Source organism: Cyprinus carpio, chromosome B11 (assembly GCF_018340385.1).
Source record: "Cyprinus carpio isolate SPL01 chromosome B11, ASM1834038v1, whole genome shotgun sequence".
Lineage (NCBI taxonomy): Eukaryota > Metazoa > Chordata > Actinopteri > Cypriniformes > Cyprinidae > Cyprinus > Cyprinus carpio.
This window is the reverse complement of record NC_056607.1, coordinates 14,187,537-14,215,261: the sequence shown is the minus strand read 5'-3', so window position 1 is coordinate 14,215,261 and position 27,725 is coordinate 14,187,537. Positions and strand designations below refer to the sequence as shown.

The window sequence follows — 27,725 nt, the reverse complement described above, 5'->3', positions numbered from 1 at the left end:
GGATTTTAACAGTACCCTAATTTCTACTGTGATAACTTACCCCCAATAGTGCAAGTGTCCCGCTAAAGCAGAAATCATTTTTTTTTTTGACGGTGGAAATGTTCAATAGCTTTTTGCAGTCAAGACTCTTAAGAACGTATCTGTACATAAACTATTAAAAAATAAACCTACCTTATAAAATATTTACTGGAGTAAAAAGTGACAACTAGCCCCCGGGTCCCCATAATGTTCAGAGCGCATTTGTTTGTGAAAGCGCATTGGCCGCCACAGAATTGCCGTAACAGCAGCTTATTTACTGGGCACTAGAGGGCAGATGTTCCGCAGTGTTCCTACAGGTGTTGTTGTTGTCATCCAGTGTTTGACCACCGCAGACGGTAATTAGCGGCTCAGCCCTTCACGCTGAGCGCGATAGCATCAATTGGTGACGATGCGCCCTTATCCATTTTCCCGCCATCAGCAGTCACGGTCCATTTCCGCTGCACAAACGCCCGCGGATGTTTTCCTGATTAAAGCGGCAGATAGAGCGCGTGTGGGCGGGATGAGCCGAGTCAAGTGCAGCCTGTCACTGAGGATGCGGGGTAAGCGTTGAAATGATATTTACACTGCGAAACAGAATGGATTTGTATCCAGTTTACCAGAGCCGAATACTTTACTGAAATAAATATATACAGTAAATAATGCTGACGACATTAAGTAGGCCTATTAAAAAGGGATTTCCTCTCAAAGATATGTATCAAATAAACGCAAATAAACTATTTTACGTGTTTTCTTACGTTTTATGTTTCAGATTTTCAAAACTTTTAATACTTCTATATTTGTCTTATTAAAAATAGTCGTTTAGAAATGTATTAGGCATACTTAGCCTACCTAAACTATGTACAGTAAATGATTGTAAAAGAATGCTGTTGTTACAATCTAACGTTACCTCATTACAAGATTCGGATGTAACACTAATAGAAACGGTTGTGCATGTTGTACATTTATTCCATCCTCCATCACCTCAACTAGTTTTATTTTGGAATATTTTTATTCAGAATAGTATATATAGGGCACACATTATTTCAAAAAATCAAATGCAGCTGGAAACAAATGCAGAAATACATAAAACATAGCTACTCTAATAAATTGTTATTAGATGAGATATCCTTCTAAACAAGATAACCTTCTTATTCAGCCATTTAACATCCATAAACATGATCACATCATAATTCATATACAATTTTATTTTGATTTTATTCAAATTTAGATGTCATACCCCAATATCAGCTTAATTTACCAAGTGTATATATTTAAACATATAATTATGGTTGAATTACAGTGTACTGGACTGGTGACGTTATTCTCACCACAGAATCAGCTCTTTAAAACCACCTTCAGTGTCTGTAAAAAATTTTTTTGCATAAACATATTTAAATATGATGATAAGTAAATTGTTCTGTTAAATCTGTCTAATCAAGCAGTTCAAATACATTTTAAGTCTCTCTGGATATTGCCTCCACAGAATGTAAAATCTGTAAAGAATAAGATGTGTAATGTTGGCTTTGTGTTATGTTGTGAAAGCACCCGAGCCAGACACAAGAGGCTAAACCAGCTGCTGTTTCCGCTAACTCTCCAATTTTGTTTAAAGAAAAAACTCAACAATTATTTACACTTCAGAAAGCCAAAGGTCAGGCAAGAGAGTTTGGAACATGAGCACCTTGCATGTGCTGCATGCTCAAAGGTGGAGAATGTGACATGAGTGATTTTTGCCATACACTCTTTTGGTGTTAATTGAGATCTGACCTGGGTAAGGGTTCACTATTAGCTGCAAAATCAGATATGCAACACACACAGACCTTGGTTGTTCGGATTAGCAACATTTCTACTTTATATGAATAACTTTTAAGGCTTTTTTGTTGTTGCTGTTGTTGTCATCCAGCATACCACTGATAAATAAAATACCACTGATAAATAAAAATCACATCTCTCAGACAGAATCAAATTCCTCTAAAAACAGATGCCTGTCTTCTTGTCAGAACTTCAAAACTCATCTGAAACAGAACGCCTGTCAGAGCTCTGATAATTATTTAGATATGCTGCATACTTGTGGTGAGCAGGCTGAAATGCTCCCTTTTAAACACTTCACTTTAAACTGACCAAAATTGAGCAAAGAATAATCCCTGTCAGTTGTAGTGGTCTGCCTCACATCAGCTTGGAAAAGCTTTAATACGACCGTGCCACATTCATTTCTGTAACGTAAACGAACTCGATTCATTCTCCCATAGCCTGAAAGTGCAACTTCACTGAATTTAACTGAGGCATTACACCCGGCGGGCATGTGACCACATAATTTCTCCCTAAAATGCCCCACACTTCCTCTCTGTGTTATCATGCCTCTCAATGAGACACGTGAAAGCCTCGGCCGTTCTGAGGCCAGAGCACTGAACTCTGGAGCTGTTTGCACTGATTGGGCTTTTTTCAAATGAGGCCATGGTCTATATCAGGCCTGTTTGATGACTTAACAAGCCTGTTAATATTCGAAGGAAATGCTGGGGGTCACAGAGCTCGCAGCCGTCTGACCTTCAGGGTTCAGAGGGCAGAGAACCAAGGGGTGGCACATGGCAGAAAGAGCACCCTAATGATTTAGATATCTGTTACACACTCAGCAGAAAGCCAATCTCCTCTTATTAACCGTCTGGCCTGAGAGAGTCAAACCTCTGTCTGCTAAATAATAAACCAACTTTGTGGAGAGTGGGGCCAATTTAAAAAAAGTGCATCTGAATCGGCATCACCTAAATAACGGATAATGAAAGACACTAGACCACCATCGGTGTGTGGTACTATGACGATTCATATTCGTTCTCTTTTAAGGCTTATAGTTGGTATACAGTAGGTGGTGGAGGGAATGTCAAATATTATGGAAGATTATAGGACACGTTTGTTTATTTGCCTTGCGCTCAAAGCACTCTTGCACTTCAGAGTTAAGGAGGGTGCTCAGCCTTTGTGGCTTCTGACAATGAGGGCTGTCATAGAAGCCTCTCTGTTCAGCTGGATTAAGTGAGCATTTGCTAAAGTTTGTCTTAAAACAGCCCATCTTAGTTGGCGATGCATGGAGTGGTGCTCAGTTTCATCTAAATAATTTTGTGCACATGAGTACAAAACCATGTCCTTGGAAAACACTTTCAAAAGCAATTTCCGTCTTTATACTACTGCATGTAAACAGAGTAATTGTATTTGGGGAAACTCCCAGCGCCAGCTGAACGCAATCCTTGCACAAGGTTTTTTTTTTTTTTTTTTTTTTTTTTTTTTTTTTTTTTTTGCAGGGGCAGAATGGGATTACAATTTTAATTTCATGTATGATTATGATGTTGAAAATGATAAGCAGAATGTGTATCTTATTAGATCTTGGGACAGACATCATTGTGTTGAAAATATAAATATAATGCTATGGACTTTTTTGATAAGTGGAAATGTACGATCCACTAAATACTAGCTTTTTAAATTAACTCGAGGGTCAAACCGTTGTTATTTGGGGACGCTGACTCTACTCTTAAGTTACAGCCCAAGTGTTTCCTTATGGTCATTGGGGTTGCTTACATAGAAAATGGCTGGTTTCATATGTATGGTAAAAGACCAGATGTTTGTATTTGCGAGACTCAACCCTAAATTTGTTGCATCTGGCGCTGGGCTTCTCTGTTTATGCCGAACTGAAAGGTTGCGATTATAGATGTTTATTCACGTCACAAGGATTTGATCACACTACAGTGTGAAACACTTCACAACCGCTCATGTGAATGGGGGTCACAGAGAGTTTAAAGACCTGATGGGAAAAGCTTATTGGCTAATGGAGGCATAGATATGCCCATTCATAAAGTTCTGGCACAAAGTCGGCAACATTTTCAACTTTCTTTTCAAGTATCTTTTGCAGGTGGAATATTCCACTCTGTGTGACCCACTTATTTAATCAGTTCTGGTACCCACACTTATGAGCTCATAGGTAGTTCAGCAGCTTTAAAATATCTCAGTATGTCAGCTCATTTAGTTTTGTGTCATCAGTGGTTATTGTACAGCAAGGGTCTTCAACCTTTTTCAAGCCAAAGTTTCTTAGTCACTTGTTGGATACAGAGACAGAGCAAGGAATACCTATATGTATTTCATAAAAGTTGCAGTTTAATCCCGACCTAAAAAAAACACGCATATAATCACACACACACACACACACACACACACACACACACACACACACACACACACACACACACACACACACACACACACACACACACACACACATCGTTAAAAAGTTTGGGGTTAGTATGTTTTTGTTTTTTGTTGGAAAAAATGCTAACATGGTCATGAAGGTTGCATTATTAAATGGCAATATTGTGAAACATATTGCAATTTTAAAATATTTAAAAATGTAATTTATTCCTGAGATGGCACAGCTGAATTTTCCAATCTTTAGTATCACATAATCCTTAGAAATCATTCTAATATGCTGATTTGTTGCTCGAAGGGATGTAACGATTCACTTTTCTGACAATTTTTTTTTTTTAAAAAAAATGACATTTAAGAAAAATTATAAATAACAAGGTGTTCTTTTATTATTGTTCGGACAAAGTGCTGCACATTTCTGTGTAAAATTTAAATATGCCAAATAACTAAACTTAATTGAAATTTTAAAACAAACCCCAAATTAAATAAATAAAAAAAAATCTTCATATAAACAAACTAAGGCCATACCTGTGCTGTTTCCATTTAAAAATAGTTTTTAAAAAGCAGTTTTTTAATCTAAATTAGATTGTATAATTTTGAAATTGAAAGCAAAAACAGAAAGGTCTGACTTTAGCTTTGTGGAACTATACTACATAAAACATCTGTGCACAAAACAAAAACAGCAGACGAGCTGAATGAGAACGCAAATTCACTTTCTGACAGCAGGTGGCTTATTGAACAGCATCAATATACTGTTTCCTTGGTTGCCGCCGTAAACAAAGCAGCACTTCCCTTATGAACACTACATTAATATGCATTATACAGAGGCAAGATGAAGAGAAAATACCATTTAAGCTTTTCTGAAGACACTCAGATTCGCTAAACTGCCTAGTGTGCGTCTAAATGTCACACCCCTCACCTCAGGGGCATGTGCTCCGGTTGTATTGTAAACATTGGCGTCGTCAATATTGCTTATCAATTTGAGCCCGAATGAGATGCAGAGGATATTAGTAAAGAGGATTGCACAGAACCTGTGAAAGCTCGGCTCTTAATGGTATGTTTTTGTTTGTTGTTGTCTCATACTTTTATGTACGTTGTTATTTGTAAATGCTACTGCTTATGTTAGCTTTTAATATACGGTTTTATCCTGGTTAAAGCTTTAATGCAGCACGGCAACCGCATGTGTCCATGTTTAACGCTTCTCATAGCTATGTGAAAAATATCTGTCGGTCTATACACATAAAGTGTATAATTGTAACAGTTTAATTAGAGCTGATGACCGGGGGCTTTATTTATAAAGCATAATAATAATAAATGCATGACAACGCTCATATTTGTAAAAACTGGCTTTGATGTGGAGGTGATCTTTGTCATGTTAATGACATTATTTAAAAGTCATTTACAAGGCAGAGAGCTGAAACCATTAATTTGCACGCAAGTTCAAAAACATTTGCGTTTCATAGATTTTACATCTGAAGGAGACGCGTATGTGCGTTTTCTGCGCATACGTCCATTTTATGAATCAAATGTACGCATATTTGAGATTTGATCGTAAGATTAATTTTAGGATGGTTTCTGCACAACATTTTGTAAGGCCCAGAGTGAGAGAGAGATGCAGAGCGTGTGCAGAGCAGGGGACAGGAGGAACAGGATTAAGAACTGCTGCTTTAGAACATTGATTTTGAAACTTGTGAATCCATTAGAATACAGAATCGTGATTCATATATGAGTAGATTTTTCGTGCAACCCTAGTTTTGACGGCATGGCAACAGCTCTTCCTCTTCTCTAAAGCAGCACAGCATGGTTATGCCCCTTTGTTGCATGTTCCTGGGGGCGGGGTTTATCAGGGTTGGTGATGTTGTAGTCCCTAGGAGCTATTTTTGTAGGCATTAAACTGCCATGATTTTAAAAGACGATATCTCCGTTTGCATTGAACTTTCAGCGTTGTGACTTTGCAGATATTGTTTATGCTTAAACAACAGCATTATACACTAACGTTAAAAAAATTAAAATGCAACCACCCCTTTAACAATGTTGAAAACAGCTTAATTTTTTTCCCCATTTTTTTTGTAGAAACCACAATCCTTTTTTTGATTCTTTGATGAATAAAAGGTTCATTATTTATTTTCAATTAAAATCTTATGTAACAACATAAATGTCTTTCCTGTCACTTCTGATCAACCTTTGATCAATTTAATGTGTCCTTGTACTTTGTACCAAAGTATTAATCTCTTTTTAAAAAATTCTTACTGAATGGTAAGACACATGCACATAGAACAAAAAGTCCCTAAAGGATTTCTTCAGGGGCATCAATGGGATCTTGCTCCCCTCTGTACAATCTTCTTGAACCATGAGGAATGTAACTGAGGCTGAAGACCACCAATAATCCACAGCAGTGCCTGCATCACTGTTAGGCCACACAAAGACATGAATTACTCAAACATTCCAATGCAATTAAAGCATCTTCTGCATGGCACGTTTCACTGAACCACTGGGGGCTTGTTAATAAGACCGCAGGGCTTTTACTGAAATCATAGTGAGAGGCGGGCGACCGTTCACATCTGTGACCGCTACGCTGCATATGATCGTCATGAGATAAGCTCAAATATGACACTCAACAGATTCCACCTGGACTCCCCTGATACTACAATTATGAAACCACTTGCCCTCCTTAAAGGCACCTATAATTAATTCCTAACAGACTCAGAAACGATTTCAAGTCCAGTGACAGTGCTGTAAAACAGGTACAGAAAGGGAAAATGCTATATAAAATAAGAGGACAAAAAGACTGTCTCCTAAGTGTTAAGAGGTTTGTACCTAAATAAGCACAAAAAATCATATAAATAGCATCAAATAATAATATATCAAATGATGACATCAAATAATTATTTGACTACCTGTACTGTTTCATCAGAAACATTACAATATTAACTGACAAAGCAATGAATTTAAATTTGTTTCTTTTTCTCAATGCAGCCAACATGCCTGTTCGAGTGTTTTTTCTCTGAGATTTTTTGGCGAGGGGAATGTCCTGCATTGCTTAAGCCATCTGCTGTCCACAAGCTGAACAATAACACACACTCTGAGGACATCGGACAGATGTCTCTGTGGATGAAGAATACATTTTAAATGTAAGTACTGCCTTCTTCATATCTGCAAATCTAACAGGACATTTGGAAATACTACCAGCCAAACGCAATTAATTCATGTTTTCTATGATTACAAGTTAGTTTTGTAAAAAAATACTAATAATAGTAATTAAATATAAATGTGAATTTATTTACAAGTAAAATTTTATTTCACTTTGGACCAGATATCAAAGAAACAATTCTGTAATCTATGCAAAGTTTCATAATTTGATGAATTTACTTCTATTCTAAAATGTTAATAGTAGTAGTAATAAAAACAAAAACATAAAAAAACAAATAAAAAATTAACACGTATGCTTGTCCAAACTTTTGACTGTCAGTGTTTTAAGATTTATTGAAATACATGGTAAATAAATCACTGCTTATTTATTAATCGGTTTAAACAGTATTGATATCAACAGTATAAAGATATTTGGCCACAGAACCCATGAATGAAAATGTAAGGGTTCGCTTTTAATGTTCTATTTTATATAAATTCAGTTATTTTTTGAATATTATATTAAATTAAAGAGCTTAACCACCTGTCTTCTTCCAAATCAGTCATACTAAATCTTTCTGAAATGGCACTGCTTTTTCTGATGTTAACTAACTGCTAAAACAATGTTTGCTAAACACTGCTGTGCACAGACAAACAAACTGGTGGCAGGAACAAGTTAGGCCTGATATACGGGCCTCTTCTGCAATTCCTCTCCGAGATAAACATCATTAATACGCTACAAAGTACTTAGGGGGGACATGGGTGCTACTTTGCTGGGGGGTTTGGTTTACCGTGAAGCAATGAGCTGTGGCGTTTTCTGCGCTGCGTGTGATACGTGGCAGATGTCGATGACAAAATCAGCATTTTCATGTTGAGTGGAACCCTGCCACATACTCCAACAATAACAAATACCTACTCAAATATGGTTTTATCCTAAATTATTTGAAATGTATGTCATGCCGTTAAGATTTATGTGGGATCGTGTGTAACGTTGAAGACCAAAGGAAAGAAATAAAGGAAAAAGTAAACATAAAAAATATGAAATTGGTTGAGGCCACATTTTTACAGTAATTGTTTGCTTATGGACAATTGTTTTTGAACTAGGCTAACATTTTTCTGTATTTCCTCTCCAAATGAGCTCCAAAAAGACCATCAATGACAAAACTGTCTTTTGTTTATACAGCAATTATCGTACTGCACATTCTGGAGCATAAACTCACAGAAATTACATTTATTTTGATCTGTAAAAATCCTAACTGATGTCAGAAGTCGAGCAGATGTACCTGCCAACCCTTTCCGCAACAGACATATTTTCTGGGACGTCTATCTCCATCTGGTGGCTCACTGCATGTTCAATCCTTGTAAACGAGAACAATTGGAAGCCACTAGAAAATAAAGAAAAAAACACAGATAGACAATTTACACACAGAGCTAAAGGCATCATGAGTGTAGTGCAATATTATTCTACACATGTCCTCTTACACATATGCACTGTGTGTCAAATAAATATATTAGAACTACACGACAGAGTCCGGCAACACGAATAGAGTATTAACAGTGTTGACCTTGGCTTGGTTCATGTTAATGATTTGGCCGGAGCCGCCGGCTGGACTCGCTGGTGTTTTGGCTTTAGCTGTGTATTAATGAACATGTGAACACAAAAAGTGCGGCTTGGCTCCCAGTGGACAATGTGGTTCTAAATGGGGGGACTGTGTGCGAGTCGAGAGTTTCTCCAGGGCATCAGACCTGAATGGTACAGTAGCATGAGCCCATTTAAAAGTAATTACCACAGCATGTTCCAGAGAACATGTGGAGCCCTGCCATTCCATATGAATGCTGGAAGAACATGTTACCAAAACGGACTGTTAAGGAATGGGAACAGACTTAAATACATAACAAGCGTCGCATTTAGAAAAATAAATTATGCATGGGACAATGAAGCCTTATACAAAAGGTTAAAAATAAACAGCAAAAAAGAAAGACATTTGTAGAAACACATGACATAGATAGATGTTCATTTAAAACGCATTCGGGAAAACGAGTCAGAAAAACAGAGTGCACTACTACAAATGTATCATTCACTGCCATGAAACAGTGGATGCATTTAATTGTTTGAACATATAAAAATAAACCACAACAAAGCAACACACATTTTGTACAAATAAAAACCTGAAATAGTTCAAATGACAAAGATTCTGTTTCGAATCGGAAAGGTGGATACAAGATTTACATCGGTAACTAAAACACCGCAATTTATGAGCACAGTAAACCTGGTTAAGAATGTACATACTCTATTACCAAAATAAAACTCATGGCATGATGAAAATAGCTGCTTAATAATAATAACAATAGTAATGTAACATTTTGTATTGATGAGCAGTTGCACTTGATTTGATAAAAACAATAAAGACGTTTTGCTAAGACAAAAAAAAAAATGAACTATTGCCCAATGTTAATGATAAAAGTGTCCTAAGGGGCACACAAACTGATAAAAATTTAAAACAAAACCTCTTAAGAATTATACAAGTATAAAAGGCTACAAACATTAATAAATTACATCACTGACACAGAAAACACTTCACAAGGTGCTAGTAAAATAACTTTAAAATCCATCAGGGGTATTTTAGCTCAAATGTCAGGCTGGTCGTAGAAACTTTGTTGACTTTTTTTTTTCCTTCTCCCCCATCATAAATGAATCATAATACACATGGTTTTCTGCATGTAAGGCCATATGAGAATAAATGTTACACTGTTTATTTTGTTCTCCAGGCAACACCTTTTGTCTAATGTAACAGAATGAAATGAAAACAAAACCATGGTTAAAAAAGTTCAGCTATTATGTATCTAACAAAAAATAAAATAAAAGGTAATGACTATTTCTATATATTTTTTATATATATTTGTCTGTAATTAGCAAAAACTAGTAAAAATGTATAATGAAGTATTAAGGAAAAAAGGATACAAAAAGTAGTCATTTAAAAAGCTATATACAGGCTACATTCTACATACTGTACTGTGAAGCAATATAAATGCATATTTCATTCTAGGGTAATTGGTGCTGCCTGTGAAACAAACAGAAGAGAGAAAGTATCCCCATGTAGTGAAATGGCGTGGATGAGGCTTATCATCAGTGCTAGAGATCCCATTCATGTAGTGTTTTCGTCATTTTTGGCGAGTGTTCTGTAACCGTAATAAGAGCTACGTTGTCAAACAATAAAAAAAAATAGTATGACATAAAACTGATTGTAGTATCAATGTCTAAAAACAACAGAAAAATATATAAATAAGATTTTAAAAGACGTGCTAAGAATTCCTTTTATTTCATGTGATATGATGATTTGCTAAACCAAGAGGGGGAAAATAAGATATTTGAAAAATATGGTTTGTTATTGATATGCATGTTTAACAATTTGTCAAAATACGCACTGACATTTTCCCCCCTTTATTTGTAGAAAAAAAGCTGTTGTTTTATAATAGCTGTGAAGATATACAATGTCACTAAAAATATGAGTTCATATTTGTGCTTCACTGAAGTTTTGTAAGTGCCTTAGGGATTAAAACTACCTATGACGTGTACAATTATATTAGGTCAATAAATATTATCTGCGATAGTGCTTAGCGAACAGAAAAGTACTTTTTCAGTTGTCCCGTGTAGGTAATGCGTATAAAAATCCTTTTTTGCTTAAGGATTAAGGAAAGTAAATTCCAAAAGGGGGATATTAAAATCAGCCACCAGTTACTGTGAAAATCGTCATGTCTTCAGTAATACTTGTTAAAAAATAAAAGAGACAATGATAAGCCACATCCAAAAAGCAAAAATGAATTTCTTGTTTGCAACCTTCCACCACAACCCTTTCCCCTCATCAAAACAATGCATGCAACTGGAATACATGCAAGGGATACTTTCTTTATCTTGGAATGACTGCTATGTACTGTATCTTATAATATATTAGCAACCCCTGATAAACTGATAGCCGTAGTAAAACAAGACCAATTCTTCTTACAAAATATTAATAGCAGGTATTCTGTACATTTTTAATATCTGAAAGTTATAAAGTAAAAGAAGAGGCAAAAACCTATCTGAGCTATTTTCTTCTTAGAAATTGAAAACTTATGGGATCCTGTTCACATTCCTGTCCGTTTCAGTCCTTATGCTCTCATCCCGGCTTGTCGAGGGAGGGAGGGATCAGTCCACGGGTCCATAAACATCAGGAGAAAGTCTGAGTCACCCATTGTCCATGTTACAGCAGAAGCTTGCCGTTACGATGAATCTTTAAGATTTTTCCAAGTCTCTGTTTGGCCGTTGCCATTCCTTTCTTTAGCCGCTTGGCTGTGGGCGAGACGAAGCAAAATGGTTAGCATATGCAACAACAACTTTGCAACTCTGTGATCACGGCAATACATTATTAAGCCACAGCTGTGTCAATAAATTATTAAAGATCCCGAAATTGCAACTCTCATATTGGCCAGTGCAGCATAAACAAACCTTTAAACATGAATCGATACTCATCACAGAAGAACTTATTTATGTTTTGACCAAAATCACCTTTGGCGTCTGTCGAGTTCCCACGTTCGACTTTTGCCGGCGGGACAGATGAGGTGATCTGAGATGACGATGATGACGAAGGCCGTCTCTGGCTGAGGAAGACTCCGGGGGCCATGGGTTGCAAGCTGCCGGCGGTCTTGCTCGTTCCAGTGCTGTACTCATGGTCGCCCAGGTTGGTCTCAGAGTCCGGGGTGGGTTCTGGAGAGCTGCTGTCCTGAGAGAGTTTTTGAGGCTCCTCTACAGCCACGGGCTTCTTTTTGGTACTCTTTTTCTTCTTCTTGATCTTCTGCTCCTCCTGTAACAAGAACAAGTTAGTAGTGCCATTTAGCTAAGTCTTAGTCTTACAGATGTTTCTATTAAAAAATTGAAGCTATTAGAAAGGATTCAGAATTTCTTGGTATTGATCTTTTTTACTGGAATGACACTCGAGCTGCATGAGCTCCACAAGTGTGTGTAAAACCTGAAGATCATGTTCTTCACAAGCTTGTCTTGTGCTTTAAGACACAAAGGAATTCACATGGTCAATGCCACAAATTTGTGACCATAAACAGTGCAAGATGTTAAATATCTCTTCATTGTACATTAAAATTATACAAACTATATGTCCAGGATAATATGTGGTCTCAGGCATTTGGACTGTAAATGAGTGGCATGGTGCAATGCAATGATTCCAAATGCAACATCCACAAAATTGTAAATAAATTAATTGTTTTACACAGTATTTACTAGGGCTATACGATTGGGGGGAAAATGCCAATGTAATTACTCTGGCAGATTTAATTAGATTAGGTTTGCTGTGCTTGTCTGTAAGGCTGCAGAATTAGGCCAACATTTTGTGATTATCAACATGATTTTTTATTATTTTTATAATTAAAAATTATTATTATTAATATGATTTTATTCTGACTATTATAATATTATATTTCTATTACTAACTAAAATTCTTCAAATTAAAATAATTCCTATTCTAATATTTCACTGTAATATAAAAAAAATTGTATTTCAGAAAAAATATAGTACAACTGTAAAATTACAATACTAATACTAGCTGTCTTTCTTCATTTTCAAATTTTAATCCAATTTAGCTTTTATTTTGGTGGAAAAACCACAGCTTCTCATTTGCTGATAACAGTAAGTGTATAACGCTTTTTAGTACAACCTTGAGAAGATGGTTGATATATATTCCCAAATACATGTTAAAAGCGAACCAAGCTCAGAGCAGATGCAGAAATGGAGTTTGTGTGGATCATGAGCTGCATGCATGGAAATGAACACGGTGCAGCAATTCACTTTGAAACACACACCACATGTATTTATGTAATTAATTAAATCACACTAAGCTATATTGCGATTTTAGTTTTATCTATATTAACTGTACATCCCTAGAATGTAGTTCATTTAAAAATAGAAACATAATATAATGCATTAACCTGATGAGACAATTTAGCCGCCGCAGCTGCCAGTCCTGTCTCTATGGACGCCACACGTGCCCCCTCCCGAGCTGGTCTCTCCTGTCGTGGTACAGTGGGCCCAACTCGTGCTGCAACATTATGAATAAAATCCCATGTGATTCAATTTACATTATAGTCAGATTCCCACCTGAAACTGTAAACTTTGCACTACCTGTTGGACTATATGGAGTGTCATCTGTATTTTTTCTTTTTTTCGATCTCGATTTGAAAATGGGACTGTCCTCCTCAGATTCCAGAGATGGATAAACTGGAAAAAACAAACAAACAAAAACATATTTTCATTTAATGCCATATCAGCATCTAAGGCTATACATGCATGGCAATTAATATAGAGTAATAAGAGTAACACATTTAAAATAATCATAATAACAACAATACTTCAATAGTTTATCAATATTATCTTTATAAGCAAACAAAACAAAAATAAATAAATGAAAATGCATGGAAATTCTAATAGCTAATTCTAAAGATGCCACCATTTTCATTCCTTTTGGAAGGTCTTCTCTTTTTTAAAATGCTATATGTATGGTTTAAAGTCGCTAGAGAAAGCAATGTAAATGTGCATCGTCGAAGCACATTCGTTTTAAACATATAGCTTTACACGAGAAAGCACCCTGTTTTTGCACTCCATAAACTACAGTGCTAAGTATTTTCTCATTGGACAGGATGTTAGCGTGACACAGATGTACGGCAGCTGTTCCTTGCCCTGCCTCAGCCTGCATGCACCTAGCTTCTTTGAACTCAACTACTCAGGAACACGCAATTTCCAACAATTAAATTATCAAGACAAAGAAAAAAAAATGTTTACAGAAAGGAGGAATGCCTGTGTGTTTCATAAAACTCTCTCTTAGTGTGAGTCGGAACGGGAATGTGCGTGCTAGTAATGACTAATTAGGGTATCAGATCAAAAAGCATTTAAAACAACAGTTTAAAACTCATGCTAATGGATTATTAACAGGCTACTAATGGTCTTGCTGTTCTTGGAATGGGTTCACAAAAGCTATAAAAGAGACCACTCAGAAGGGGGGATTGAAAAGTTCTAGCGGAGAGTAAACACGCCTGTCACTTTGCCGTGAATGAGAACCCTTAAGTCAAAATCAAACTCTAATCAGAACATTGATAGAGCAGATTTACACTGTTTGGCTTTGCTCTAAGGGCACCTGGGCAATTCCAAGTCATCATGAAACATCCTTGACAAATTGTCTCAGAGGAACTAATTGGTCTTGATAATAGTGCAAACAAGCTATCCAAGATGAAGGTATGAGAGAATTGCAATCTGTTCTCCAAATGGGTTCTTAAAGGGATAGTTCAGCCAAAAACGAAAAAATGTCATCATTTACTCACCCTCAAGCCATTCCAAACCTTTTTTTCTTCTGAATGTCTGGGTCCAACTTAATTTTATGGACAACAAAAACACTTTTTCGAAATATCTTTTGGATTCCTCAGAGGAAACAAAGTCAACTTTGTGTGAACTGTCGCTGTATGCAGAGTAAAAGAATAAGTTTGAAGAACTTACCGTAATCAGAATCCCTAAAGCAAGCTTCCAGGTGGTCCTGGTCATCGTCGAACATGTCCAAACTGTCCACGCTGCTGCTCTTTTGCGTCTTCTTGGGCAAGCGTTTGGCCGGTCGCTTGCTGTTACCTGCTCCGGCCACGCTGCTCTGCTTCTTGCTGGCTGTGCTGCTGTGCGAGTTGTTCTTTGCTTGGCTATTGCTCCAGGACGTTTGCAGACAAGACTCTGATGACTGCAGGTTAGCCATGGACAACATGCCCTGGATGGCCTCCTGTGTGCTGGGGGATGCAGGTGGCTGACTGTAAGTCCATCAATGAGAAATACACAACACACACGTACATTACTCCGAGTGTCAGTGGCAATGAGAAGCGATTCGAATTTTAGGTAGTGAGTTGGGTGATGGAAAGCAACGAGATTGGAGATGCACACTTAAAGGTGAAGTGTGTAATTTCTGCACCACTAGTGAGTCAGACAGATTTCCCAGACAAATTGTCCCAAACAGACAACATTGGCTGGGTTGGTGGTCTAAAAATCAAAATCATGAAAAGCTCTTTGTGACTAAAGCAGTATATCCATGCCAAATTATAAAAACCTCATGAATAATGAATTCATCGTGGGAAAAAATGTGTTTCCACTGTAGTTACGGTTCACGTCTTCAATCACTTAATAAACGCAAAAAAAAAAAAAAACTATGTGCATTATTAAATTTCTGTTTGCATCTTGGTATAAATTAAATAAAATTTAAATGAAAATTCGAAATGTTGCCTTTGCAACTTAACTAAAATAAAATTAAATACAAAGCACATAAAATTACTTAAACTTAAAATTAAAAGTGAAAATATAAAAGCTTATTCAAAAAATTAATAAATACTATAATAATATATAACTAATACTAAAATAACACTGGTGATGTCCCAAAAATGTGCAGAAAAATAGGATGAAAACTCATTTTGCACTTTCAAGTAAAAAAAATAGTTTACATACTGTATAGTCAAAACAGTAAAAAACATGTATAAAATATTTAAATATTACACATATAATAGTATAATATTTTAATATTGAAAACATTACACACATCACCTTTAAACCACCATAAAAATGTTTGATGTCATTTCCACTGCAGCTGAGGTATGGCATTGTTGTCTGGACTTAAATCCAAAGCAACCGTTTCATTGCTAATTACATTTAATGGATGGGCCTGGCAAACTAACATGACAATCCAAGTTAAGATTCAACACAAGGTATGCCTGCATCATCTATAATGTCTCTACTCTCATTCAACCAAAACTGAATGCACAAGCCAGAACTTCTCTTACAATCACATCTGCTAAATCTGCACATCTCACTCTCGCTTTTCTAACTTACCTGTCACTAAACGTTCATTTCCTGTTAATCATCATATGAATCTCTTCATATACCGTAGATCTTTTCGTGTCAGAAGAAGATTCTGCCGTGTGAACTGAGAAGACTATTGTGTTCACATCTGCTTTTGAGCTTGAGGTAACCAGCAGAAAACACAGATTTAGCCTGTGCAGATTACCACCTATTAAGTGATTAACCAGTGAAGTGGAACAATGAGTCAAAAGCTCGTTTAATGTGGTCGCAACTGACTGGAGGCATTTCCTCCCCACAATCCTGCAGTCATATGTCAGGTTTAAAAGCACAAAAAAATAATTTGAGAAATTAACATATTTTAGCCATGTTTTCGTTCTCATTTTGTGTTGAGCTGATTTGCAGCTTTCAGCGCAGTGCAAATAGACCATCAAAAATGTGCCCAAAACAGCAAACAGTAAAACGAAGAGGAATGGCCTGAAGCTTTTGCTGTATTTGACAAATTAATAGTGCAGAGGGATTAAACAAATAATGCCAGCACATGTAAACCGCTTATAAAGAACCATTACTTTCGCCATGGTTCGACAGATGAAGAAATGCCTGTGCTCGATGTGTTTACAGTCAGTGTGAAGTATAAGAACTAACAGTTAAGCTAGAAATATGACGTGTTTCAGTTCTTTAAGGGTCAGGAACATGCTTTATCATAAATTGTATGTTCCCTATGGCCCTCTGCCAAAGACAAATCATATCCATACTCTGTCACATTAACTAAGGATGTGCAAAACTGACCAATCGATGGATTGTCTAAACAACTAGTTGCTTAAGGAAGCCTTGTATAATTCACTAGTTTAGGGTCACGTACATCAGATAGTAGTCACGATTTTTCACACAAGACACATTCTTGTTCAAAAACAGTTGGGTGGAGCAAAACAGCACGGAACAGAATGCCATGTATTTTTAAACTGTTTTAACTTGAAACAAACACAGTTGGGTGCAGCGCAAGGGCCTACGATGTCTGTCTACATGTGTATATGCATTTAAAACATTTTAAAATTATAAGCTTAAATGCGAAATTGACAGAAGTTCAAATCAATAAATATATGGGCTAAATTTTTAGAACACTTTATTGCACAAAATCTACACAATCACTGAACGCTATGGATTATGAAATGTAATATTAAAGACAATGCTGTAATAGAAGGAATGAATTGCTCAGAAACCGTTGACCATTCGGATAGTGTCAGCATGCCAAAGTATACCAAGCTAAAATTCACAGAACTTTAAAGTTCTGCTGCTAAAAATACCAAAACAAATCTAAAATAACAATAAATAAGTAAATAACCTATTAAGATCCTTTCACGCACATATGGAAAACAGTCATGTGTGTACCTGTTGTTGCTGTAGTCAATGCCGCCCACTTGTTTGCTGGCCTGCAAGAGATCCAGAATCCCAGCTGAACTGCCTCCTTTATTCTTAGACACCTTGGAGTTACGACCTTTGACCTCTGTCTTGGCCTCTGTGTCTATGTGGAGAGATTCTTCATCTGATGAATCTGGACTCTGAAATAACAAAAGTAAAAACACACTCCGTTTCACATAAGCTGGTAAATGTTTTGCCTTAGCAAAATACTAATATACCCTGACCTAAGCACACATATTTCGCATAGGCATTATCAAAAATAGACATGATTTTTCTTAGGTTTGTGGTTTTTTATTGGTATATCCTGTAAGCCCTAAAATAGTTTGCCTGTGGGCCTCTGTCGTGATTAACTTTATCACTCTCATTTGATTCAGTCCACAGCTATTTCCTTCATCAGTTTTGAGGTGATATTTGGCTCAGTCTTGCAGCTTGCTCTCTTTGATTTGTGCCGTATGTTGGTTTAAGTCAGAACATAATGGGTGAATTATTACAAGCCGAGAACATCGGCGCTACGATGTTTTAAATGCATCCAGAAGGAATTAATCAGCTACTTCATGAAATAAAGATTGGAGATTTAGATTCTGTCCTAATTTCTTCCTGTTTACTGTCAATCAGCCTTTTAATGTTATCACCACTGTCTGATTAAAGAGAAATATGATTGATGTTCTGTTAAATAACACTGGACCAGCTATCTAAATAGAGTTTATGCTCACCTTCATGTCCGACTGTTGTAGCTTTGGCTTTTTCGCTGGCTGAATGGGCTCTTTGATGTTTGATAAAACTGTAAATAACATCAGATGTTCAGCATTATTCTCACATAGCATGAGATGAAAGTTAAAAGACAAGTGTATCTCTTATCGGCAGGCCAACATGGAATCAGTGGTAGCAGATTTCCACGAAATCTGAATGGCTGTAACAAATTTCTACATATGCATCAGCCAGGGAGCAAAATTAACACTGCCAAATACAAGCAAAAACTGTCATTAAATTAAATGCACAGGACAATAACTGCAACTTTAACATGACTAGGATTAACTAGGATTTTTTATTCTTTTTTTTACTACGTGGTAACACGTTAAATATGTGTTTGTGACCCTGGACCACAAAACCAGTCTTAAGTCGCTGGGGTATATTTGTAGCAATAGGCAAAAATACATTGTATGGGTCAAAATGATTGATTTTTCTTTTATGCCAAAAATCATTAAGATATTAAGGAAATATTATGTTCCATGAAGATATTTTGTAAATTTCCTACCGTAAATATATTAAAACTGAATTTTTGATTAGTAATAAGTATTGCTAAGAACTTCATTTGGACAACTTTAAGGGCGATTTTCTCAATATTATGATTTTTTTGCACCCTCAGATTTCAGATATTCAAATAGTTCTATCTTGGCCAAATATTATCCTAACCCAACAAACCATACATTAGTTGAAAGCTTATTTATTCATCTTTCAGATGACGTATAAATCTCACTTTTTAAAAATTGACCCTTATGACTGGTTTTGTGGTCCAGTGTCACATTTAATATATTTTTAAAATAATAAAAACAGGATCATGTCCCATAAGATTTATTCATGACCAGTAAAATTTTTACTTAATTCACTCGTAATTGGCAGATTTAATTTTGGGCCCTTGCTCCGCCACCTTTGTGTTTGTTTATTAAATCTTCTTGATTATACTTGCAGATACCAATAACTCTATAGTACTGTTTAATACTCATTTCTGTAGACTTTTGCCTAAAATCAGTGTAAAAAAATGAAACAGAAGGCTGCAGATTCCATCTGGGCCTGATTATAAAGTCTATAATAATTTTTGCTCTTAAATGATGTTTTATTTAATCAAAAAATCACCCCGGCCCAGATCGCATATCATGAAACCTTACAGGAAAAGTCTCTCTTGACTGCGTTCTTTTTCCTCCTGATTGGGAATTCGTCAATCTTAAGCTCCCCCTCATCAGAGACATACTCATACTCGTCTCTCACAGGCTTGGGTTTTTCTTCCTTTATGTTCTGTATTGAGCCAAAAACACTTGAATTGGTCTGGGTCTTGAGCATCTTTGATCTGAGAAAGCCAGATGAAAAGAACATTAGTTGGATGGTCAGAAGAGACAATCTGGTGCTCAAAATTAGGGCTGTCAACTGAATTCAAATATTTCTAAATTATTAGTATAATGAAATCATTTGTATTAAAATCAATAAATGTAGGAAATGTCAGAATTAACTTCAATACAACTGCACTTACCCTAACAACTTCTTATTCGACAATGAAAATGCAAATTTATTGTCTTTATGGCTGAGAAGACTTTTGTCAAATTTGTGCTCTTCTTCCATTTTCAATAACGAATCGGGTTTGCTATTCTGAAAGATGAAAAGAAACACCAAACGACAATCAGTGCTTTGAAACTCTTTCCGTCTCACACATTTCACAGGTCTTCGCTGTCAGCCACGTCCACTGTGATCAGACGTCAAAGACTGAAGCCATTGCGGCTGATGACCTTCAAGACTATCTAGCAGAGACTCCTCTCCATCTGCAAATGTTTGGCAAGCGGCAAAGGAGCGCTCGGATCAGGAGACTTGGAGCAACTACAATCATTTCTGGGCTGTCTGGCATTGAATTTTCCTCCTTGAACGAAAGCCCTATAATGCCTTCCGTTCACCAGAATTAAGCTTTTCCTACAAAAGCCATCCCATGTTATCCAACAATAATGACACAACACACTCATTTTTAGAGCAGAAAGGAAGGCATATGTAAATACTTAGCTGGCATGTTGGGGATATGACATAGCATTATAGCATTAGGTAAACTCTGAGCCTGGGTAAAGGGTTCTGCTGATTTGATGAGCCGAGAACAGAGAAAGTGACTGAGCCGCAGTTATTTCTACTGATTGCTTTGATCTGAAACGTGTAAATCAATTCTGAATGATCCCAAAGCCCTATGTGCTACTTTCAGCTTGTTGGGGTTTGATATCATCTGCATGGATTTTCAAAGCTTCGCTCTAGCACTGATCTATGTTGCAGTGGAGGAAATCATTACCACCCAGATTTATTTATTACAGTTGTTTCCTTATATTGTAAACTTAACAAACTTACCTTATATTTCCATTTGGCCTCCGTCTTGTTCTTATTATGCTCTCGAATCATCTTAAACTTATCAACGTCGTTCGGTTTACTCATCTCCCTCTCCATAATACTCATCCCAGTCTTTAGCAGCTGTGTAATGTGAGAGACAAGAAAAGTTGGACATTATAAATGGATTAAAGTGCACATCGAGAGTTCTAAAGCAGGCGGATATATTCACCATATATTCACAATGATTCTGCTAGTGCAGCATCATTATATATTGTTCATTTTCAGTTTATTTCAGTAAACTGATTCAAAACTGTTACTGGAAGTTAGCCATTTCTAACGTTGGCAAAAATTTATAATTCTTGCTTTTGAACTTCCTATTTATCGAAGAATCCTTAAAATATATCAGTTTTCAAAACTGATAATAATAAGCTGTTTCTTGAGCACCAAATTAGCATATTAGAATGATTTCTGAAGGATCATTTGACTTTGAAGACTGGAGTAATATAAAACTATAAAATATAATGTAAAATATAAAACAGTTATTTTAAATTGCAACTATATTTCACAATTTCACTGTTTTACTGTGATCAAATAATGCAAATAACCTTTGAACAGTATTTTTTTAAACAAATTTTTTTACTGCATTTTACTTATTGTATTGAGTTTTTTGTGAAAATGCACCCTTTCAAGTAATTTCAAATACATAAATATATATAGAATATCATAAGGCTGAAAAAAACTTTACTTTTTTGGGCTGGTCCATCTTGTTCAGGATGTCCTTTGCATGGGATTCAAGAGCTGCCAGACTGGAGGGCTTTTTCTCAGGTAAAATACTTTCTTTCGCTTTCTTAGCTTTCTTTTTGCCACCTTCTTTTATTTTGGGTTCCTTCGGTGGTTTGGGTGCCTTGGGCATTTTGGGTGGCTTTGTGGCTTTCTTCCTGGCTGGCTTATCTCTTGGATTGTAGAAAATATCAGCAGAAATAACTCTCTCTTCTGGTTCTGATGGAGCAGACGGGGGTTCCTCGGCCGGGGGCTTCGAGTTGCTGGGTTCATTCTTTATGGCTTTTGTTGCATTCTGAGTCAAAGACATAGTGGAGAAGTTGTCAAAAAAATACTGATTCTGACAATAGTTACTTCAACACGTACAAAAACATTCTACATAATAAAAAGCAAGATCATATCTGAATAAATAAGAGTAAAGACAAGTCTCCAACGACTTTGCAACATCTCACCTCTGAAATCCGAATCTCTTTGGCAAGGTCTTTAATAAGCTGTGTTGGCTTCATGTTTTCTGGAAGCTCATCCTCATGTTCTAAAAGAGCCTTTGGAAAAAGACAAAAGCAAGAGTCATAGTCAAGTTACATTATTTAAATCAGCAAAACTAGTACAGCAAAACTAGCAAGATGTACCTGTTTTTTAGTCCACGATCTGAATGCTCCGTTGACAATTTTGGCACCGTGTACCAAGTAAGGAGGTGGCTGTTTGTTTGCCTTATGTAAACCTGCAAAATGATCAGGAAATTTTGCATCAGAGTCCATTATTCCCATCTGGATCCAAACACTCATCTAGTGGTGTATAAGTAACATAGAAAGGTCTGTTTTCTAAATAGGCAAATTGGTGAAAGGTCCAACTTTCCTTAAATCATTAGCAGCAATGCAGAAGACCGCGGTCGCCCTGTCAGAAACACTCAGAGCATGAAACAAACTGAAAGAAGTGGGGAAACATTACACCAGAAATAAAAATGGACTACATTTTCAACCGAACCCATTACTGTTTAATAACAAAGGCCATTCATATATCAAACTGATTACTTCAATCCAGAGCAGCCCAAAAACAGTCGTGTGCCTTTTTGGAGCACTGGCTCTCAACATTGATTACATTGGACTGGATACACAGTCACTACAGGAAATATATTCCACACTGCATTTAAATTAATAACATGAACATAAAGTGAAAGTTGAAACAGTGAAATGAGAAGAGAAGCAATAGAGCTGGCGGTGGCCCAGTCGGCCTGCTGGGCCAGGGGCCAAGGACTTTTTTCCCTGTACCTGAGAGCTGAACCCTTGAAAAGATGACCTTGAAAGCCGATTCCCCCCTCTGAACATCAGATAGCTTGGAGACCAACTGCGGTCCTTTTTGCAATGTGCGCTCTACAGCAATCTGGCAAAATTAAGTAACGTGACGGGGTAAAATGGTGGAAATATAAACACGCAGTCCAAGGCCAGATGAGGGGAGTTTAAACACCAGGTTGTAATGGAGCAAGTGATTCTGCCTTTTGAAGCTAATCATCTGTGAACTCCACGATGCACTGATCTAATGACTGCAATAATATGCCGCTATCCAGACCCTCGTCATCTGCTCAGCAGACCCCTTCCAAGATCACGCACAAAGCGAGGGAGAAGGAAGCCATTTGAGTCTACCTTATGACATTAGATCTTTTTATTTCCAGTCCCAAAGTTCACTATTATGGATAAATCTTGTGCTGTGCAGGATGGAAAAAGGCAATTTTTGAAAGCAAAACCTTTGAAGCCACTTCAGGGGAGTCACACATGGGAGCTTTGCTGTGAATGATTTAACTTTGCAATAACGTAAATGGTTGTCGTGAAGTTGACACGTTGCACTTTTTTACATTCAGTTTGGTGAAACTACAAAACGAACTTGGGCAACGAACTAACCCTAACCCTAACTAAAATAAATATATTTATTTTTAATACTTTATATTAATTGCTCACCTTTAAACCTCTCCAGGTAGTATTTCCCCACGTACCAACATGCTGTTTCGAAGTTTGGAAATGGAGTGAGGCTGGCAACTTTGAGTCTTTTTTCCACCTCATATGCCCTGAGTGGAGAAGCAAAGAGAGGATTACTGAAAAGTGTGCCTTGAGAGGAAATCGTGGTCTCACACATGTGAAAAATGCACTTCAGAAGGCAAAAGCATATGCTTTTGACTTCCCCTCTTTTTTTCCCTTGCTACAGAGGCTTGGAAGTGCCAAGAATAGAACAGGGAATGTTTGATGCTTGAGCGCTACAATTGCATCACCGTCCACCAGTTGTCATTGCATGGCAAACTACATGGAATAACTTTAAAATGGCCTTTATAATTCCATCTAATAATCACAGTACACATCCACCCCACCATACTTAATATATTTGCAGTTCTATATATGTATGCATAGTTTAAACAACACCCTGATACTACTGCTAATCTAACAACGCATCAAATGCAACATTTCTCTCACTTTGATGCATTGAGCAGATCACTGACCTCATTTGCATCTCCACACTCATACTGTGGACAAAATGCCCAGAGAAGGCTAAGCAGTCTACAGGAGTCAGTATTGCATTAATCCAACCTGCCATTAAATAAAAAACAAGGCAATGTTGTTATCTAAGAATGAAGTCCATGAAGTCATTTAAAAGTAGAAATGATTAAAAATAATCTCACCTGATGGAATGAAAAGAGTTTGCCCTTGTTTCAGTGTGCACTTGTAACACTTGTCCACTTGATCAGCAAAAAACATCTCGCTGTGGTTGGAGGAGGACCTCCAGCGCTCGTATAGAGAAAGGTTGGCAGAAGTGGGTTTGATCAAAAAGAAGATTTTCTCTCCCTTTACAACACACAGATGAAATCCAAAGTTCAACATCCACTATGCAACAGTATTCAATGCAGTGCTTGGTCAATCAAAATCAAGTATTCAAGAGAACAATGTAATACAGTCAATCTTATGTACTAAATTGACAATATAGATGAGTTACTCATCAAATTACGACTTTTGATTTACTTTAAACCATATTAATAACTGATGAATTCCTTAATCAATAAATTACCTACTTTAAATTATTCAAGAATACAACACTTCCTTAAGTAAAATCACGGTAAGCGTTAAGAATAAAAAAAATACATTTCATAAATAAATACAAATTTGAAATACTTTTCATTGTGACATTGTGATATAACGTAGGAGTCACCTTAAGTACATGATACCACACAGAGGCACCTCCACACTCAATGTGGAAGTCTGTGTAGCTGTCTTTCACACATATGAGACAGTATTTGGACACTTTGGGCTTCCCCAACAATGCATCGTCAGGCCAGTAATTTTCCACCCAGGACAACTTCCGAACTATTTGCGGACTCTCAACAATACTGGCCATTCTAGAGACATAAAAAGAAGGATAGTAAATATTCCTGTTACCAAACCAAATGAATGACAGACCTTAATATATACTAACATCCAGAGTGTGTATTGTACTTTAATTTACATGTTTTCATTATTACTTAGGAAAAAAAACTGAAGAAATGTTTAACAGAGAAAGAAAAAAAGGCTAAATGCCTTTTAAGTTGCTAATATTTATGTTAATAATGACCGTGTGTGTTAGTGTATTTGCTGTATCGAAATTGCTACCAAAAATGTGAAATTTCACTGGCATTTGTATAGAGCATCTTCACAACCCTATCTGGCTTTGTACAGGACTGCTTACCTTGTGTCTGAAAACTCTAGGTTGATCACATTTAATACTTTCTTTCTGTTTGTGCTGTAGTAATAATCAACAAATTCTTTTAACTTCATCTGGCTGTGTGTCTGTTTGGTTACATCCACAACATCCACAAGAACGTCAGGTCCTTTGAACGAGAAAAGTTAAAAATCAATTAGAACATAAACATATTGCACATACAGATATACTTCCATACTGATCATCGGAACATTGGTTTTATTATACCTCATAAAACACTTACCAACATAGTTTTCCACATCACTGATGTAGAACGTGGGCGCAGGCATAGCCATCCCCAGCCCATCTTTCTTCTGGATGAGAATTGGCTCATTGAATCCATTCTCCTCAAGGTAGTCCAACGTCATCTGACTTCCAGACAGCTTGACCACCACATCTTCTGAACTGCAGTGGAAAGCAAACCGTCAGCATGTTACCTACAGTCACCTACACAGTTTCTCCAATACATCATACTGGATCTTCATCAGTTCGCATGTCTGGTGGAAAAGTTCAGAGCCTGAGCAAAGCTGATCATGGAGCGCCATCTACTGGACACATCTAAATGAACTGAAGGACTTGGACTTTATCAGGAGCGCTGGCCCTTTAAATTCATCACTGGCATGATCTTCACAAAGGTGTACTGTACCTGGGGAATGTCCTGCTGCGCAGCTCTTTTATGAACACCTGACTGCCGTTTTGAACCGGTCTGACGTCTCCACTTTGCCCCGTGTCATGCTTATTCCAGCTCTTTTTCTTTTTTACTGTTAAAATTGTACACAGATGAAACCAGCCAATTTAAAATCAGACACCATGAACACAATATACTTAAGTCTTACTTAATGAAGCAAAAATAATAATAAAAACGTTTGCAAGCTGCAGTAGCAAAAGCATAAATATATGAGTGTGTACAGAAGATAAGAACATTTTAAGCATCAACATAATGGTTTGGTTTGTAACCAAAACTGTGTCATTTTAAAGTGAATTATTTTCATAAATCTAAATTCAGTTGGAGGTCTTTAATGGGATAAGTCTGCTTTAGTTGTAAATCAATTTTATCCATTTTCTAAAGCTTGTTTACATTTATTAAATTGTTGGATTGATACAATAAATTAAGACCCTCATCTTTTGTTTGTTTGTACAAAAATATAATTCCGAAAATTATGATTAATTAAAATATAAATTAAATTGCATCCAAACAAAGAAAGAAACAAATACAATAAACCAGTAACATTATAGAATGTTATTATAACTGTTTTATATTTTATTATATTTTAAAATGTAATTTACTCCTGCAATAGCAAAGCTGAATATTTAGCATCATTACTCCAGTGTCCAGTTTCACATGATCATTCAGAAATCATTCTAATATGCTGATTTGGTGATCAGGGAACCTATTATTGTCAATGTTGAAAACATTTGTGCTGCTTAATGTTATATATTTATGGTAGTATGTGTGTGTGTGTATGTGTATACAGTGGTGGCCAAAATTATTAGAACACTAGTATTTTCACCAGCTAAAAATGGTTATTCGGTATAAAAGTCGGTTATTTCTATCTTTTGCTGTAGTGTGTCAGTAAGAAATATCATTCATTCATTTTGCCATTAATTGTAATAATCCAGTGAGATTTTGTTTGCACATGGAGTCTGAAAACAGCCAGTGCTCCACACAGAGATCTGATCTCATCATCATCCAGTCTGTCTGGAATGACAAGAACTAAGACTAAATCCAGAAGAATTGTGTCAACGTCTCCAAAACGCTTCAAGAGACCTATATATGAATAATGAATTATATATAAACAATGAATTAACTTGAGCTGAATAGCAACACTTTTGCCTTTTATAGAGCTGCATATATATGAACTGAACACATTTCATAATTGATGAATCAACACTGAGCTGACACCTAATTCATTCACAGTATAAATGAAAGATACTTACAGGTGGATTTGCCGTGGGTCTTTTCACAGTTAGGACAGTGATAGATGTCAATATCTGGTGCTTCATCTTCATCCACTCCCACACAGCTGTAACACAGCAAACAGCATATCAGCACTGTGTTACGGCAAATAAAATCTGGTTAATCATGGTTCTGTAAAACATATCTGCCATATACTGTGCCTACATAAGTACTTAAGGATCTGGGTCTAATAGAATCATACTCCAATGACAGCCATTCAAAATCAGCCATGGATTCTGAGGAAATATTCCCAATGGGAATGTTAACAGATGGCTTTCTCCAAACATTATGGACATTCTCTTGTGGACAAGTCTCTCCCACATCTACCCACTGCTATTTTCCAGGCCATGGCTGCCCATTAGAGAGGCCCTAGTGGTCTGCTTTGTTTGGCAGGCTCAGGCCACATGTCCTGAGGTTTTGGAGGTCAGAGGCCCCAGGAAACTGTCCTGGTCCATAATCCAGTTGGGATAGTGAGTTTCCGATGATGCACAGTGTTCATTATAATAATAATAATAATTTATTACATTAATATAGTGCTTTTCTGGGTACTCAAAGCACTTTACATGGAAGGGGGAATCTCCTCAAACACCATCAGTGTGC

At 36.6% G+C, this 27,725-nt stretch overlaps 1 protein-coding gene and 1 long non-coding RNA gene across 3 annotated transcripts in view; one reads left to right on the top strand and one right to left on the bottom strand.

Moving 5' to 3' along the window:
* Positions 1-147: 147 nt before the first annotated feature.
* LOC109095424 lies at positions 148-20,702 on the top strand. The gene is made up of 3 exons (XR_002018750.2): positions 148-578; positions 7,171-7,325; positions 20,035-20,702. It is a non-coding gene; the product is annotated as an uncharacterized LOC109095424 (long non-coding RNA).
* Positions 9,385-27,725, bottom strand: part of phf2 (PHD finger protein 2) — a 24,362-nt gene continuing 6,021 nt past the window's right edge. Inside the window, exons 2-22 of one of the 2 annotated variants that reach the window (XM_042734046.1) lie at positions 27,107-27,192; positions 25,815-25,929; positions 25,413-25,573; positions 25,157-25,298; positions 24,644-24,830; positions 24,120-24,282; positions 23,940-24,027; positions 23,407-23,513; positions 22,084-22,175; positions 21,907-21,996; positions 21,420-21,749; positions 20,696-20,815; positions 19,848-19,963; positions 19,489-19,667; positions 18,316-18,383; positions 17,573-17,742; positions 14,855-15,150; positions 13,490-13,585; positions 13,297-13,406; positions 11,867-12,161; positions 9,385-11,650 (exon numbers count right to left, since the gene is read on the bottom strand). In XM_042734046.1, coding sequence (XP_042589980.1) covers positions 11,562-11,650; positions 11,867-12,161; positions 13,297-13,406; positions 13,490-13,585; positions 14,855-15,150; positions 17,573-17,742; positions 18,316-18,383; positions 19,489-19,667; positions 19,848-19,963; positions 20,696-20,815; positions 21,420-21,749; positions 21,907-21,996; positions 22,084-22,175; positions 23,407-23,513; positions 23,940-24,027; positions 24,120-24,282; positions 24,644-24,830; positions 25,157-25,298; positions 25,413-25,573; positions 25,815-25,929; positions 27,107-27,192 — 3,100 coding nt within the window. In that variant the 3' untranslated portion in view covers positions 9,385-11,561. The remainder of the gene's footprint in view (positions 11,651-11,866; positions 12,162-13,296; positions 13,407-13,489; positions 13,586-14,854; positions 15,151-17,572; positions 17,743-18,315; positions 18,384-19,488; positions 19,668-19,847; positions 19,964-20,695; positions 20,816-21,419; positions 21,750-21,906; positions 21,997-22,083; positions 22,176-23,406; positions 23,514-23,939; positions 24,028-24,119; positions 24,283-24,643; positions 24,831-25,156; positions 25,299-25,412; positions 25,574-25,814; positions 25,930-27,106; positions 27,193-27,725) is intronic. The other variant, XM_042734047.1, reaches the window with a different exon arrangement.